This window comes from Nansenia antarctica, assembly GCF_963989245.1.
Source record: "Nansenia antarctica genome assembly, chromosome: 6".
In the NCBI taxonomy this organism is placed as follows: Eukaryota; Metazoa; Chordata; class Actinopteri; order Argentiniformes; family Microstomatidae; genus Nansenia; species Nansenia antarctica.
Genome location: NC_137676.1, coordinates 8,164,655 through 8,181,309, shown reverse-complemented (window position 1 = coordinate 8,181,309; position 16,655 = coordinate 8,164,655). Strand labels below are relative to the sequence as shown.

The 16,655-nt window shown below is 45.9% G+C and overlaps 2 protein-coding genes across 3 annotated transcripts in view; one reads left to right on the top strand and one right to left on the bottom strand.

Annotated features, from left to right (window-relative positions):
• The window catches only part of tti1 (TELO2 interacting protein 1), a 9,640-nt gene extending 4,499 nt beyond the window's left edge, over positions 1 to 5,141 (bottom strand). Inside the window, exons 1-7 of the mRNA XM_080535393.1 lie at positions 5,091 to 5,141; positions 3,682 to 4,762; positions 3,320 to 3,461; positions 1,896 to 3,024; positions 1,434 to 1,634; positions 821 to 966; positions 490 to 630 (exon numbers count right to left, since the gene is read on the bottom strand). Coding sequence (XP_080391519.1) covers positions 490 to 630; positions 821 to 966; positions 1,434 to 1,634; positions 1,896 to 3,024; positions 3,320 to 3,461; positions 3,682 to 4,736 — 2,814 coding nt within the window. The 5' untranslated portion in view covers positions 4,737 to 4,762; positions 5,091 to 5,141. The remainder of the gene's footprint in view (positions 1 to 489; positions 631 to 820; positions 967 to 1,433; positions 1,635 to 1,895; positions 3,025 to 3,319; positions 3,462 to 3,681; positions 4,763 to 5,090) is intronic.
• A 272-nt stretch (positions 5,142 to 5,413) lies between these two features.
• Positions 5,414 to 16,569, top strand: rprd1b (regulation of nuclear pre-mRNA domain containing 1B). 2 transcript variants are annotated; one of them, XM_080535238.1, is made up of 9 exons: positions 5,414 to 5,484; positions 5,909 to 6,093; positions 6,321 to 6,450; positions 6,839 to 6,978; positions 7,354 to 7,377; positions 7,674 to 7,792; positions 8,170 to 8,296; positions 13,686 to 13,861; positions 14,256 to 16,569. In XM_080535238.1, the coding sequence occupies exons 2-9, from the start codon at positions 5,943 to 5,945 to the stop codon at positions 14,403 to 14,405; spliced, it is 1,017 nt and encodes a 338-aa protein (XP_080391364.1). In that variant the 5' UTR covers positions 5,414 to 5,484; positions 5,909 to 5,942; the 3' UTR covers positions 14,406 to 16,569. The 2 variants fall into 2 exon arrangements, with proteins under 2 accessions (XP_080391364.1, XP_080391363.1); XM_080535237.1 differs by having other exon boundaries at positions 5,415 to 5,484; positions 5,778 to 6,093.
• The last annotated feature ends 86 nt before the right edge of the window (positions 16,570 to 16,655 follow it).

The window sequence follows — 16,655 nt, the reverse complement described above, 5'->3', positions numbered from 1 at the left end:
AACACTGATACCACATGTTCATGCCATCATCCCAAAAAATAAATGAAACAGCTTTTGTAGAATAATAATAGATTAGAAGCAGGACATTCAATCTGAAAAGTGAACAGATCAATTCGCAAATACATACCAAAGTCTTATGTGTACTTTCTTTCACTTTTACACCAAAATACGTTTTTGACAGAACACCTTGCTATACGGTATATGTTTTTAAATGAATATACAGTAGAGAAGCTGAACAGGGGGATGGGGAGGTTTCAGGAGGGACAGTTAAGGTGTCACCTGAAGAGATTGGTCTTCAGTCTACGGTGGAAGATAGGGAGCGACTGCAGTCCTTCCGACTTGTTATCAGGGCTCTTTTTAGTACTGACTATAAACATGCCAAGCTGTCCACCTACTGTAAGTATACACCCTCTGTAGTGGGAAAGACAGCTGGAATAGATAATAGTGTGTACTACAGTAGAAGGGAGGATGGAGCAGTGAGATCCGTACCCTGAAGGCTCTGAGGACGACTGGGGGATCGTCAGTCGTCAGTCTCAGCAGGAGGGGGGGCCAGCAGCGGTGGGCCATGGGAAGCAGCTCATTCTCCTTCTCACTCAGCACACACACACACAGCTCCAGCACGTCCAGCACCTGTAGCACACACACACACACACACACACACACACACACACACACACACACACACACACACACACACACAGACAGTTAAACTCAACGAGTACGCACACATACACATACTGTACATGTACAACCACACATACATACATACACACACACACACACACACACACAAATACACACACACACACACTCTCTCTACCTTGAGCCTGAGTCTCAGGCTGGGGTCAGAGAGCAGGTGGATGCAACGCTCCATCACGTCTTTGGTGATGGTCAGATGGGCTGGGAGTTCAGCCTTCACATCAGGATCAACCAGGTCCTCTTCACAACCCATGGCTGGAGGGAGCTCTGAAACAACATGAAACACAATTCGAGGAGGCAGCCACCAGAGACAGAAAGGCGAAAATGTGTGAGTCCACTTCCCTAGAACACCGCTGGCAGTAACAATATGTTTGAAATGAAACTGAGTGTCCGGCAGGACACTCCATTTTAGAAAATGTAAAAGCTTTCGTGGGACCAAAACAGCGTTCGTAAATGAAATATTCCTTTCAACAGGTCTCCATTACCTGATCACTACCGTTTGAACATAGTCATTACAACCATTAGGAGGCTTTTAGAAAGCTTGTTACTGTTACGTACTGGACCTTTACGTACCACCTAGCCTACCAGAGAGCAAGGTATCACTCTTATCAACACGCTTGTACATATCTAATTCTTTCAGATCTAAATAGGTCTCGTGTGTAGCAACTAGGGGTTATGTTTGCAAATAGGGGAAGTGTTTGGACAAGGCCTGCCCTGTGCTAGTGCTCTCTAACCTGGGTTGTCTGCCCCCTCCTCCTCCCCCTCCTCCTCTGCTCCGATTCCCTCCGCCAGCTCCTTCTGTCTGCGGTAGTCCAGGAGGAACTGGCGTACATTCAGCTGGTCCAGATCACGTTCCAGCCTCCTGGTTCTACTGGGTTCACCGGTTCCACTGGGATCACTGGTTCTATTACCTAGGCTGGAGGGGAACCACCTCGCTGTGGAGGAACAAGCAACATGGTTTAGACAGCACGGCATAATGTATGTCTTTGTTTTGTGTTTAAGGTTGTCTGTAATAATGTCTCAAGTATTTCCTCCATCTATCTCCCTGCCTATTACTAATAATTCTACAGTGTCAATACAAAGTGATAATTGAAAAGGTTATTATCTGACTCAATTATTAGCTATCATTGTGAAGCTAGTTTCCTTTAAATTGTCTCTCCAACTGTAAGCCAGAAATCAGTGGAGAGTCTCCTCACCCAGAGCCTTCATGAGTGAGTGCAGCACGGTACAGAACAGAGGAGACCTCTCATCGTAGCTGAGATCCAGAGCCAGGAGCACGTCCTGGACGATGTCTCCCACCAGAGGGAGCAGGCTGGGGTCTGAGTGGCTGAACATGACTGTGAGGACCATGGGAGCGTGGGGGTTGACCTGCAGCCTCTGGAGGTTGAGGGACACGTCGTTGAGAAGGTAGTCAGAGTTCTCGTTGATGAGGTCCTTCAGAGAGACGTAGCCGCAGGCGAAGCACACGTCCCACATGGCGTCCACGGCTGCCTGGCTGATCAGGAGCGTCTCGTCCCCGGCCTTCTCCAGCATGGGGTACAGTGATGTCATCAAAAGGAGACGGAAGTCCATCCCCAGGGCTTGGGCACAGCTCCCGATCCCCTCTAGCTGGATACAGATCTGCCAGATGTTGCTGTTCAGCTGATGGATGGTGGAGGGCCTGTCCATGGCTGGGACTAAGTGGTGGTGGTGGTGGTGGTGGTGGTGATTATGTGGGTTTCCTTCAGTACCATTAGATATGGAGAGGAGGGAAGTCGACTGACTGAGATGCTCCTGCTCCTCTCTATCAGTCTCCTCAGCCTGGGTTACCAGGTGCCAGTTGCTCCGGCTGGTGTACTCCTCTAGGACCGACACCACTGCCGCCTTCAGGTCTTCCAGGCTGGGGCCACTAGCCCTAACCTGTCCCTCCGCCACCCCGATGCCCGCCACTCCCATGATGATGTCGTTCAGCACCATGGCCGCCTGCTTCCTGTACACCGATGACTCGCGGTACAGGTCCAGGAAGTGGTCAACCAGGAGGTAGGCGTCGCCGTGGTAACCCAGCGTCCGACAGATCTCCCGGAGGGTGGAGAAGACGCGCTCGTCGGTAAAGTAGAGGAAGTGCTTCCTCTGAGCACGTGCGGCACGAGACCCAGACCCCACCGTTTCCACTGTAACACCAGCGGCCGTCCGCTCCTCCACGATACGTACTTCCATCATGTCCAGCTCCAACACCTGCATCAGAGCCTTGGAGATGCGCTGGAGGTGGGCGGCCGAGTTGAGCACCAGCGACACCTGGGGACCCAGGACCTTCAAGTACCCCAGGAACACGTTGAGGACAAACACCTAAGAAGAAGAATAACAGCATCAACAGAGCGGTACACTGAGGCTCAGCTGGTAGAGCATGGCCCTAGCAACGCTTAGGTTGGGATTCCTATTCCCACTGGGACCATATATACTGAAAATGTATGTATTCCCTGTACGTACTGTAAGTCGTTTTGGATAAAAGTGTCTGCTAAATGGCATATCATATGTGAATGAATTAATTTATTAATGAATGAATGAACATATTGCCAGTCAACTAACATGGTGAAATAAAGTTATTTTTGGAAACATACTAAAGGAAATAAATCTAAAACACCTTGTGCTGGTCGTCTGAGGTTCTCATGAGTCGTGGCAGGGAGGTGGCGAGGGCATGGAGATTCTCTGACAGGACGTCAGTGAAGGTCTGGCTGCCAGCGCTCTGACTCCTCTCAGCCACATCCCTCAGGGCTGCCTCACACCTGGAGTTCACATTAGAAAAACTTTTACAACTTTTTTTCTTCATTTTTTTTGGGACGATAAATGGAAATACTGTGAAAGATCATACAAAGCATAGCTAACACAAAAAAAACACCAAGCAATATTTGATATCACACTAAATGCAAAATAAAGATAGATATACAAATCTATCGTAATTATAAATCAATCGATTTGTTATAAATATTATAAATAAACAAATACCTCTCTCTCACACTGGGCTCCTCGTCGTTCAGAGCTCCAACCAGAGCCTCCAGGAGGGGACCGACACACTCTCCCAGGGAAAGGTTACAGTTGGCCAACAGATGGTCCGCTAGGCCCACCATCTCCAGCCTCACCCTCCAGTGCTGGTGGGCCGAGGTACAGGAGATGATCTTCTTCACCAGCAACGCCAGCCTCCCCGACGTGTTCCTCACCCAGTCCTCGTTCCTCTGGACCACCAGCTCCCCCACCCTCCCCAGGTCCCCCGCCGCCCTCCTCTCCCCAGGACCAGAGCTCTGAAGCTGGGCGTCTGCCATAACCAGCCCCACTATCCTGGACCACACTTTGATGGCCTTGACTGTGACCGCATGGCCCTGCCTCATGTCACCGGAGATGACCCGGGTGAGAGCCATTGTGATGCCAGGCAGGAAGGAGGCCATGGTGGACCCCAGGATACGGCTCTCCTCCTGGCCTACTGACACGTGGTCCTGGGGGCAGTCACACTGAAGGGTCAGCACCAACAGGCACTTCAGGGCAGCCGCCTGTATGCTGCGGTACTTCTCCTTCTCTCCCATTGCTAGGAGCAGGGAGATGGCAGCCCCAAGGCCAGGCAGCATGGTAGGCTCAAAGAGCCTGAAGACCACGTCCCCATAGACAGCATGGAGGAGGGCGTCCAGACACTTCAGCACTGCAGCCTTCAGCTCCTCTGAGGCTGGTGCCGGCTTCCCCGGGTCCGTAGGGGAGCAGAGGCAGAGGCAGAGCTCAGAGAGAAGGTCCCGTAGGGTCTCCCAGCTCCGGACACAGGTGGTCTCCAGGACGTAGGACATAGCCTCTGCCACGGCCTGGACCAGGGCGTCCTTCCTGGGGCCGGGGATCTTGAGGACGAAGCGGAGGGGGAAGAGGACGTAATCCTGGAGCTGTTGGAGGGTGGCATCGTTGACATCTCTCAGCTGGGTCCCCAGGGTCTCCACATTGCTTACGGTGGGCTCGCGGGTCAGGAGAACGCAGGCTGGGCGGAGGTAGGCAAAGGCTATCTTAGGGTCATTAATCTGTGCCATCTTTTGAAGAGGATAGATGTCATTCACTGAAAAGAGAGAGAGAGCATGCATCTCCAATTCATTCTTTGATCAAGTGGTAATCAGGTTGAGCTAGGTGACATCAAACTATCTAGAAAAATGCCAGATAAGTGCTCAACTCGTACCTAGCTGTACAGCCATACGCTTTCACTGAAACCTCGGCAGATCTGTATTCTGTTCAGCTGCTTGATCAACAACATCACATCTTTAGCTGACCATCCTCGCTAGCATTGGCGGCTCGTTCTGATCCAGGGCTAACGTCGCGAGAGCTAAATAATGCAAGCAATAATGTTGCCACAGCAGTGTAGATTAATATGATCCTCGTTATTAACGTACCTTAGCATGCAAATCTTTAGTGAAGTCTGTAGTGATGATGATGAAACTCATTTTGGACCAAATCCATGCCGCTCTCCTCTGCAGCTCGCTGTCACAAGTGGGAGCTCGTACGACATCACTCCGCGACGATGAGAACCATGCTTGTTTGTTGTTGATGTCGTTCGCCAACAGCTCCGGTTTAGTTCACTTCATAACACGAGTTAGACATTGCACTTCGTTTCTTGTGCAGTTCGTATCGCAGCATTTCAATTTCCACTTTAAACACGGATGCAGGAAGGAGAAAGTCCCCAGTAGAAGTGTCCAGAGTTGAGTATCGGTTGAAAGGTCAACCCTCGGCCATCTTTGAAGAGAGGAGAGATCCCCTCGGTCGGTGGCGCGCAGCTAGCGCTAAAGTGTAAGTTTCTCAGTCACGTGTGTGCAGTTGTGTTATCAGAATACATATCGAGTTGCTTGATACAGATCTGCATTTGCACATGGCTCGCTAACCCAAAGCCAGTGGATAGGCAGCCAGTAATCCACCGCGTCTACCGCAGTAGGGCTAGCTATCTTGCTAGCGACTGGCTAGCTACCAGCTCTCTATGTAAACAGATGTAAATAGGTTGTCTGTCATCAAACCCATGCTGAGAAATACGTCTGCGCAACTTCTATACTTAGCTCACGGAACCTCACTTTGCTTTTGTGTTTTAGAGTGTTTGGACATAAACGATCAGACGATCGGACGGTTGGCTACATGCTGCAAGTTGCTCGGCCAAGTGAGACTATGAGTGAGAGCGACTTGTGTGTTTGATGACATTGCTGGTTTCCTGGGTTGGCCTCAGAGAACAGTAGCAGCGTGAGGTCAGGACCTGAATCATGTCGTCCTTCTCGGAGTCTGCGTTGGAGAAGAAACTGTCCGAGCTCAGCAACTCCCAGCAGAGCGTGCAGACCCTGTCCCTGTGGATCATCCACCACCGTAAACACTCGCCGCTCATCGTCAAAGTATGGCACAGAGAACTGAGGAAAGGTGAGATGATCTCATGAGTGTTGACATGTCTTTCTGTCACATCACTGCTTAGATCCATACTTGTTCCATGCTTGCAATAAGTATTCACTTTTTTCCCTAATCGATACTGCAAATACGCTCCCCTCACAATGTACTGTAAACCCTAAAAGCTACCAACTTGCTGTTGGAATAAATGTCACCCTGAAATATGTCTAAGTAACTCATTCATTACTTTGCGTGACTTTCAGCCAAAAGCAGCAGGAAGTTGACTTTCCTGTACCTCGCCAACGATGTGATCCAAAACAGTAAAAAGAAAGGTCCGGAGTTTGCGAAGGATTTTGAGACGGTGCTGGTCGACGCTTGTTCTCATGTTGCCAGGTAGGTGGCGTGGATGGATGATAGCCTGTCTATGGCTCAGTGCACAACCGTCACTTTTCTCAACCATTGAATTGCCCATATTGTAGCGATGGGTCGGACAGTACTGAAATTGGAGTTTGACGGCTGGTCTCCAGTTTCAGCCTAATGTGCACAGAACTGTTTTACATGAGTAGGCCTAGCCCTGATATGCCCCAGATATATATACACTGTAGCCAAGATGCTATTCTGCCATAATGCATGACTCTTGTCTGTATTTCTCCTCGCTCTCTCTCCCCTTACTCTCTCTCCCTTACTCTCTCTCCCTTACTCTCTCTCCCCTTACTCTCTCTCCCCTTACTCTCTCTCCCCTTACTCTCTCTCCCTTACTCTCTCTCTCTTCCTTGCTCAGAGAGGCAGATGATGGCTGCAGGAAACCCATGGAGAGGCTGCTCACCATCTGGCAGGAGCGCAGCCTCTACAGAGCTGACTTCATCCAGCAGCTGAAGCTGGCCATTGAAGACTCCAACAGCCCCAAGCACAAACCTGCTGGTGAGTACAGGCTCTGGGGGGAGACACACCCAGATGTCTGCTACTCTTAACCATAGTCATCTGTACTGTATATCCCTCCTTACAGTAGTAAGGTTGTATGATATGTATCTATACCAGGGGAGGCTGTTGCAGGTAGAAATCATGGCTGTTGGGGGTCAAAATGTATGGTAGTGAGACATGGTGTCAAACACCATTCCTCATTCACTTCCATGTATTACACCATTAAACCTGTTTTTTGATTTCCCCCTCCACCAGCCTTCCCCTCGTCTATACAATACCAAAATGTCAGCCCTACTATGCCCCTCCCCCTTCAATTAATTTCATCATCTATGCAGATGTCTAAGTGCTGCCCTTTCTTCTTTCTTTCTGGGGTAGTCACAACTGAGAAGTATCCTGTGGGTAAGGAAACCTTTTCACGTTATCCAAGTCCTGGGCCTTCTGTTTAACTGATGTAGCAAGACTTCAGTATGCTAAACCCACATGACCCTGATATGATATTGGCACTTCTTTACTCAATTGGTAACGGGTAGGAGGTTTCTAATTACATGACATCAGAATTCCCCAAACCACTTTAATCTGACGTCAGTGTCAATTAACTGGATATACATGATGGTTGAAACTACAGTATGAATGTCAACATGGATGTTTTGTTCTCTGTGTGGTGTCTTTGTGGCTCACTGTGGTGTTGTTGACAGAGGAGAAGAAGGCCCCTAAACGGACCTATCAGAAGATCCAGGAGGAGGAAGAGGAGGAGGACGATGACTACAGGAACCATCTATCGCCGCAGGTTACAGACATGTCAGGACCACAGCTGGTACGAACCAGCACTTGAGACCAGGGGGGGGCTGGTGGAGGCAGAGATCGGAGGATGGGCTCATAGTAATGCATGGAGTGGAATTGAAGAATAGTATCAAACGTGTGTTTGATACAGTTCCTCATTCCGTTCCATGCATTACAATTAGCCCATCCTCTGATCTCTGCCTCCACAATGAGACTCATTCATTCACTAGTGCTTTGTCTGTTACCTTTTCAAGCTCATGGCGCCAAACTCAATGCTTTTTTATCCCTCTATCACTACCTGTCAGTAATATGAATTATCTCCACCTCCCCACACCCTTTTCTTCCTCCTCCTCTCCCTATCTCCCCCTATCGCCCCTGTCCTTCTTTCCCTCTGCCTCTCTCCCCCATCAGACGGAGGAGCTGGTCAAAGCACTGCAGGACCTGGAGAACGCAGCATCGGGAGATGCAGCCGTACGCCAGAAGATCGCTTCACTACCCCAAGAGGTCCAGGACGTGTCCCTGCTGGAGAAGATCACTGGTAAGGCTTCTGTCAATCAATCAATTAATCTGATGTCTTTTTAAAGCAGGGATTTTCCAGGGTGTGTAAACATACATGTCCATTTGTATTATAGTCAGGGGTGCACATAACTGGTGCGCCAGTGCGCATGCGTCGCCAAAATGCATGCTGCGCGGCAGATCAGCCGCATGAAGGCGCTCTTGCGCACCAACAGCTTTTTTTTTCTTTTTTTTTTTTTTGGGGGGGAAAAGTTGATTTCAGTGTTTACAGAACAGAGCAGTGCTTAAAGAGATGTCCGTTTATATCAGTGTGTTTAAAGAACAGACATTCAGTTAGTGCTTAAAGAGATGTCAGTTTATTTCAGTGTGTTTAAAGAACAGACATTCAGTTAGTGCTTAAAGAGATGTCAGTTGATTTCATTGTGTTTAAAGGAGTCGGACAGACTTTCATTCTTAAAGAGCAGTCATTTGATTTTGCATTTGTGTCTTTTGTTTTGCACACAATAATCTGGTCGTTCATCTTTATTTATGAATAAATGTTGTTTTGCTAATAATATATCCATGTATCCCTTTTTTATCCATCCTGTGGGACGGGTCGTGACTCGCGAGCTCGGGGAGCACCAAGCAGCATCCCTAGGTGCTCCTCTGAGCACTGGCCCCAAAAAGTTATGTGCACCCCTGATTATAGTTTAGCTCTGTGTACTTGTTTTCGATGTACACTATGCAATATGACAACCCTAGGGTACACAAGGTTGCAGAGAATAGGAAATGTTAGAATAGGTATAGCATAGCATAGAGTACAGCACAGTGTTTTATTTGTACAGTATAGTATAGTGGATAGTGTACATAGCCTTTATTTATGTAAACCAGCTCCTTTCCCTTCTTTTTTTTTTCTTTTTTTTTTTCTTTTTCTTTCCTAGCACCAGGGGAGCCCCCCCTCCCAAATTTCGTTGTTTGGTACCTGTACCAGTGTTTCCCCTACCATTGCCTTGGGGGGGCGGACGTAGACACCAAACATAATATCCGCGTTTTTTAAACGCACCCAACCCGAATCTGGCGAGTGGCAAGCCCATAGGCTCGTTGGTAACGTTAGTCCGCCGTAGTCTCGCATAGCCAGACCTATCTCCACACTTCACATAGCCAGACCTATCTCCACACTTCACATAGCCAGACCTATCTCCACACTTCACATAGCCAGACCTATCTCCACACTTCACATAGCCAGACCTATCTCCACACTTCGCGCTGTGCCAGCGCTGGAGAATAATACAAGATTTTGCGCAAGTGTGCGCGCGAGATGCGAGAGTTTTTGCCGGCTGTGATGTCTGCAGATTGAAAGTAAGCAAGTTGAAACGTTAGCAAATATAATTGCTGAGTGTTCTGACAGAGAAAGTTGGTTAAAATTGGTCGTTATTATCGTGACTAGAAAGTGTCTGACTAGCCCCGCGGTGGTGTAGCGGTCTACGCACTGGCCACTAGTGCATGCTGCCCACCGGGGCCGGGGTTCGTATCCCGGCTCGCCAGATCCAGATATGGCCGAGGCACACGGGAAGCGGCATATTGGGCGGCCGCTTCCGAGGTCGGTATAGGAGTATTTCTGGACTAGGATCCGTCGCGCAACACCGCCCCCTGGGCGCCGGAATAACGGTGCTGGGCTCGAGGAGCCAGTCAGCTAGTCTGCCTGGCGGCCTCTTCTGGGACTGCCGGGCACGGGGTCGTGCGGCGGATCCTATGCAATAGGCAGGGGATAATTGGATGCTAAGTTGGGTTAAATTGGCTACCAAATTGGGTGAAAAAGGGATAAAATCTGGAGAAAAATAAAAATAAAAAAAATAGAAAGTGTCTGACTATAGTTCCATAGTGTAACATTTAGTGTCAAAGAACTAGCAAGCTAGCTAGCTCAGAGGTGATGAGATGAGCTAGTCTCCTTGCACACTTGCCAGCTAAAGAGCTAACCGGAGGCACTTTATTATTTTACTTAAAGTAGATATACTATCTTTCTTATTCTGCTAGAGTTGGGCTTCATGGTAATACCATAATGGCATATTTACAGTACATGGACAGTTGATTGAAGCATTGGAAATAGTTTTAAATAGTTTTATAGTTGGACATACAATTTTTTTTCAGGTGAGCGAGTAAAGTCAAATTGACATTATCTGACTGCATTGCCCACAGCAATCCAATATTCAATTATAATTATGTTATAAATTGATATGGATCAATTTATGCCTCTTATTAGATTATAAATACTCTGGCTGTTTTGTTTACCTTTTGGTTGACAGCAAAAGGGAGAGAGGAGGATAGGGAAGGAGAGAAGGAGAGAGAGCAGGATGGTGTCGGCACACCAGAGAGAGAGAGAGCAAGAACCAGGTGAGAAAGTGGACAGGTAGTCAAGACCACATAAGTAAGTAGCCTTGAGAACCGATGGTTCTGGAGCCTAGTGGCCCATAGGGCAGGAGCCTATCTCCTGTTTCCGTAGCGTGAGGCGGCTTAATGTACAAGTACACCCCTGGACATGACGCTGGTATGAGGCAGGGTCTTACCCCCTGGGGGGGGGTCCATGCCACGGTCCATGCCACCCCCCCAAGGCAGCAAACCTAGGGGAAACACTGTGTACTATATCAATGACAATAAAGACCATTCATTCATTCATTCATTATTGTTGTATGATTGTAATTTCAACGTTATCGTTGCTATTCACTACCGCTGTCTGCAGTGCCGTTCTAATCCCTACCTCTGGTGATTTTCAACTATTTACAAGCTCTCTTTCTTGCCATTTCCGCTGTTTGGACCAATAGTAATCATTTTAATGGATTCGTCCTCTGTATGTAAGGCGTCTTGACTTCATATTAGTCTACCCCCACTTCTCATCACATTGGAGGGTTCTTTCCTGTGGTGATTTTAAGGAGAGACTTGAAAGATATGCATCGTTATTGAAATTATTCAATAAAAAAATCGTTATTGAAGTTATTCTATCTAAAAATCTATACATATAGCTACATGTTTGTCTTGTATTACACAGATTTTGATTAGAAAATGTAGCCTACTCCACTCCGGTTGTAACTTCTAGCGGAGCCCCCGTCTACTCTCGCCCGCTAGACGCTGTTTTTGTGAATGGTCTGGCTAACGTTAATAGACATCAGCTGGCTCACTATGAATTGTGTGATACATTTTCCCATTTGCTATTAATATTGGTCTTAGAATTCTGAAAAGAATGATATAGGCTATACTGCCGTACAAAGGCAAAAGGCAGTAACTTCAATTTTGGTCAAAAATGAGTTAAAATCATATTTGTGACATTAAAGATATTCTTTATCATGTGGCCAAACATCCTGTCTCTACTGTGTTGTATTTTCGAGAAAATAGGGGTCGTATTTACAGTAACTTCAAAAAAGCCTAGAGAAACCAAGGCAAACCACAGCAACTTGAGTTGCGGTATTCTGACTTTGTCTCGCTGCGCTGAACTGCGGAGTTACTGTAGCGCACTGTGAAGTTACTGTACTCTGCCTTTGGTTTGGAACACTTAAAAAGTGAGGTTATACTTAGCTGTAGCTAACTAGTTAGCTTACAAGCAAGTGATTACGAACAACAATCTTGACAGCAGAACTGCTCCCAGACGCGATCAGAATTGTAAAACAATTTACAAAGGCAAATAATAGCCATATAGTTGGCCAGCCAATGATCTGAAATCATGATGGCAAATCCTGACACTGTGACACTGACAGCCCAGCACGACAGACAAGCTAACGTAGCCAGTCCCACACTGACACACAGCGTCTGCCCCCTGGCAGACAGACACATCCACAGACAAACGACAAGCACAAAGCACAGCCGTAATTAATAGACAAACGCCTACCTTTTTCTATAACCGAATCGCGGTAAATCCATTCCAATTATTTGGATAAGCAGACGCCCTTCGCACGCTCTTTTGCAAGTTAAATGAATAAAAAATAAAATAATACAATCCCTGATTGGTATGCAAAACATATCAAATGTTTTGTTTTGCATAGCTGATATGCCTGATCGATGTCATGTGTCATCAATCAGTCAACGTAGATGAAAAATACTCCATCCAATCGTGTTACTGCATTCAGCTACTGAAGCTGAAATTGTTTTGCAGCCAATTGGCTATTGCCAGAACTTCATCTGAGATGAATGACTGTATTTTGAAGTGACAAACAATGCTTGGAGTTATTTAAACATGTAATTGTATGCAGGCCCCATATGCCAAATTATATTATTATCTAATTAATTATTATCCAAAAATAATTGAAATAATTTTATCTTGTAAGATACTTGGAACAACACAAGAACACCATAATATAATAATTTCACTCTATATCCATATCAAAATAAGGATTTTTAAAAATCATATTTCTCATTATACTGTTTTTTTATTGTGATCAAAACTAAAGTGACAAGATGAAATTTGAAGTTACTGCCTTTTGCCTTGGCATGACTATATCTTTTGGCAAGCCATGCAAAGGCAGAATACAGTAACTTACAAATAAGGGTCAAAGATCAAATCAGAGGTCAGGATTAATATGTACAAAGTATAACCTAATATAAAGCCATAAAACTGCCACATATCCAGTGATCTGCCTGTAACTATTTTGGCTGGACAACAAGAAAACTTTAAAGTCATTTTTCTCAGTTCTGCACTCTGTGAAGTTACTGCCTTTTGCCTTTGTAGGGCAGTATAGGTTTGTGTAATAAAAATGAATAGTTTAAAAGATAATTAATTTTCAATCCATGTTTGGGAAATTTGATTTACCATCAGACCATTAGGTAACACCAATGAAACAGGCCCAAACCTACAAACATGTAAAAACTAAGCTAAAAACCTTTATGTTCTGCAGCAGTTATGGTTAAACACTAACACTATATATGGCTTCTATCCATTAACTATTATCTTTTTTTCCTTCTTTTAAAAAAAAGTATTTTTATCTTTTTACTATACCTGCAGCAGTTATGAGTTTTATGATCCATAATCCAAGCGCAACAAATAAAGCTTAAATGTGTTCGCAAATGTGTCATTTTACACTGCGATCTCACACGCCGTATTGCGCAAGATAGTGGCTAAACACAGACGCAGTACCTGCAATCTCTCACGCCATATCTGGAAGAGCAGCGCTTGAATACAGTTGCAGTAATAACACTTATCTATATCTTTTTATTAATTGTCTTATTGTGTTGTTAAATATTTATCTATTTATTTTAAATATATGTATCTATTCTTGCCATTTTTATTTTTTATTTTCTCTTACTATCCTTATTTTTCTGTATTTTTTTTACTTTGAATTGCTCCTGTTGTATGAAATGTGCTATACAAATAAACTTGCCTTGCCTTGCCTAACACTCTTCTCCCTCCCTCCCTCTCTTTACCTTGGTGAACTGTTGTGTCTGTGTAGATAAGGAGGCAGCAGACAAGCTGTCTAAGACGGTGGACGAGGCCTGTCTGCTGCTGGCTGAGTACAACGGGCGCCTGGCCGCCGAGCTGGAGGACCGGAGGCAGCTGGCACGTATGCTAACAGAATACATCGGCAGCCAGAAGGACGCCCTCGTCGAGAGGGAGAAGAAACTGGAGGTATGCCCCCTAAACAGCTACATCAGTGGTGCCTCCACCCAGTCCTCAGGGAAAACCAGACATTCAACATTATTATTATTGTCATCATCATCATCCAGCAAAATGTCTGTGTGTGTGATCCTCAATCTTGGTCCGTAAGCTGCAGTGTGTCTGAGTGGTTGTCCAAGCCTAGTGCTACCCATACCTGCTTCAACTGGTCTTCAAGTGCTGGGCTTGGGCCCCTTGTGGTTTACAACCAAACATAAATTGAACTGAAATTGAAGATATTCCCCTTTAATTTCACTGAATGACACCAGCTCTAAGTGATTTGGCCTGCTGAGGAACTCAACTCACACTTTGAACCCGTATGAAAAACAATGTCTGACACGTGTGTCACTTCCTGTGCCTCTCCCAGGAGTACAAGCAGAAGCTAGCGCGGGTCACCATGGTACGCAAGGAGCTGAAGTCCCACATCCAGAGCCTACCTGACCTGTCTCTGCTGCCCAACGTGACCGGAGGCTTGGCCCCCCTTCCCTCGGCCGGGGACCTATTTTCAACCGACTGAGCCCTGCCGCCCATGTCCCCCTAACCCCCCCCCAACACCCTCACCCCTGCCTGCCCCCCCACCCCCCCTACACACACACACTGTTGAATCCGCTCGCTAACCACTTACTCAACCCTGAGAGTGAGAGTGAGAGAGAGAGAGAGAGAGATAAAAGAGAGGGTTGGGGGAAGAAGGGATGGAGAGGGACGGTGGGTGACATTGTCCTGTGTGAAAGGGACATGCAAGGGTTCCGGGGTCACCTGGATGAAGATTCTGCTCCACCAGCTTGGACAGATTACCCCCCCCCCGTTTTGTTTTTATTCTAAATGCCAGCAAACTCTTGATTCTGATTCTGTCGGGAGGAAAGGAAGAGGAAGCTAAACGAAAAGAGAAACGTTGGTCATCGCTCACCCAATCACCTGCTGTCTTCCTGTATAGATGCGTCTTCCAATAGTCTTTCCTCTATTGATGGAAAATATCTAAAGGGTAGGAATTTTCTCCTCCAATGGGTTTTGAGAAGGAAATGGAGGGAGGAGCATGAGGGGGATGGAGGAGAGACTGTTCGGGTGCATACATAGTCTAGTTTGTGTTCATAGTTGCTCTCATCCTGCTAGGTCGCAGTTACAGCTGTAGAGAACAGAATGCACCATCATCACATTTATTTTAATGGCTTTAAGTTGTCGGCATTATAATGTTGAGTTTGTGAGTTGAGTCAGGTGATTTTTTTGGGGGGTGTGTTTTATAAGGCGGGGTGGGGGTGTGGCGATCTGCTTTTTCATTGTTTTGTTGTATTTTAGTTGTCATTATTTACCATTCTCCACAAGTCCATTTCAACACACATACCTGGCATTACCTATCCCTTCAACTCTGTTATCACACATGTTTTGTGGTGTTATCAATAGCACTGTTTAGTCTATCCTGGCGTAGCTTTTTCTGCATTCGCCAATAACATTACTGGGGAGGCTGGTGGAGGATGAGCTCATTGTAAATGTACGGAACAGATGGTTTGATGTCATTCCTCATTCCATTTGTCACAATGAGCCCGTTTTCCGATTTCAGCCTTCACCGGTCTCCTCTGCATTACATAGCGGTGTGGTGGTGTGTGTCTCGATCCAAGTGAACTTGCTATTTGCTCCTGGCCCAGCATTTATATTAAGCAAAGTTGGCATCAGACACTAGCTTCAAGTAATTGCACCAACAGTCTAACCCAGCACCAACAGTCTAACCCAGATGGTTATTACGTTGCACAACGGTCAGACATCAACTCCAGTACCACACACAGGGCTTTTTTAGAACCAATCATGGACATCACTTGTTGGTAAGAGAATGTTTATGTTTTCTAAGTTTTATTCCAACCCATTTCTATATGACTTCACACTATGCATTAATTAGATGATCGCTATATCATATTGATGTGCTTCTTGAGATTTAAAAACACCTGTCTAAGCGGTGTGAGATCTGATGATCTGTGTAGCGTGATTGCAATAAAGGTGGGTTGGAATGCTACCATTCAGTCTACACTCACTAACACAAACCAAGATGGCTGACCACATTCATGGTCAATTCTCTTCTGCTGTCCCCTTCTCAGGTGTCCATAGATGGACAACTGTTTTATAATAGTTGACAATCTGTGTGTGATCTCTTTTTAGTTTGGATTATGAATGAGTAAGGTAAAGTTCTTGCCAATCAGGTTTCGGGGTCAGTTGAATTTCAACTCGTGAAGTACATTGGTCATCGCAATTCAATGATTGCAAACAGGGCATATGTATTTAATGGTTTCTAAATTAACTGAAAAAGATCATGTTTTTACATCTGACCCTGTTGCCAACGTTACGGATACAGCAGAGACACAGTAGGTCATCATTCTGCGCCAGACCTGAAGCTTTTCTCTACTGTAGATAGCATCTAGATCTTTCTTACCTTTACTGTGTGGCATCATGTACTTTTTTCTGCCCATACATGTACTACAGCAGTAGACTTTGATTAATAAAAAGAAGGTTGAATGGAGTCAAATACAATTAAACCATTTGAACAAATGTGTGTGTGTGTGTTGACTGTTTGATCCTGTGGGTCGTTTGTACTATAGTATGACCTCCCCCATACTGTATTGTTCCTTTGCTATTTTGGGATGGAAATATAATTGTCAATTCATTGCGTCACCATTCTCAAATTCTGTGATCATTAAGGCCACACATTTTCAAGTTTCTGTCAAAATGCAATTTTAATTTGTTGAATAAAAAGAGAAAATACAGAAATACTCTGTGTCCAGTA

Bases quoted from the DNA above. Each gene is read 5' to 3' on its own strand.
- rprd1b (XM_080535238.1), top strand. From the start codon at position 5,943: ATGTCGTCCTTCTCGGAGTCTGCGTTGGAGAAGAAACTGTCCGAGCTC. The intron at 6,451-6,838 runs GTAGGTGGCGTG...TTCCTTGCTCAG, and splicing joins GCTTGTTCTCATGTTGCCAG to AGAGGCAGATGATGGCTGCA. The intron at 7,793-8,169 runs GTACGAACCAGC...CTCCCCCATCAG, and splicing joins ACATGTCAGGACCACAGCTG to ACGGAGGAGCTGGTCAAAGC.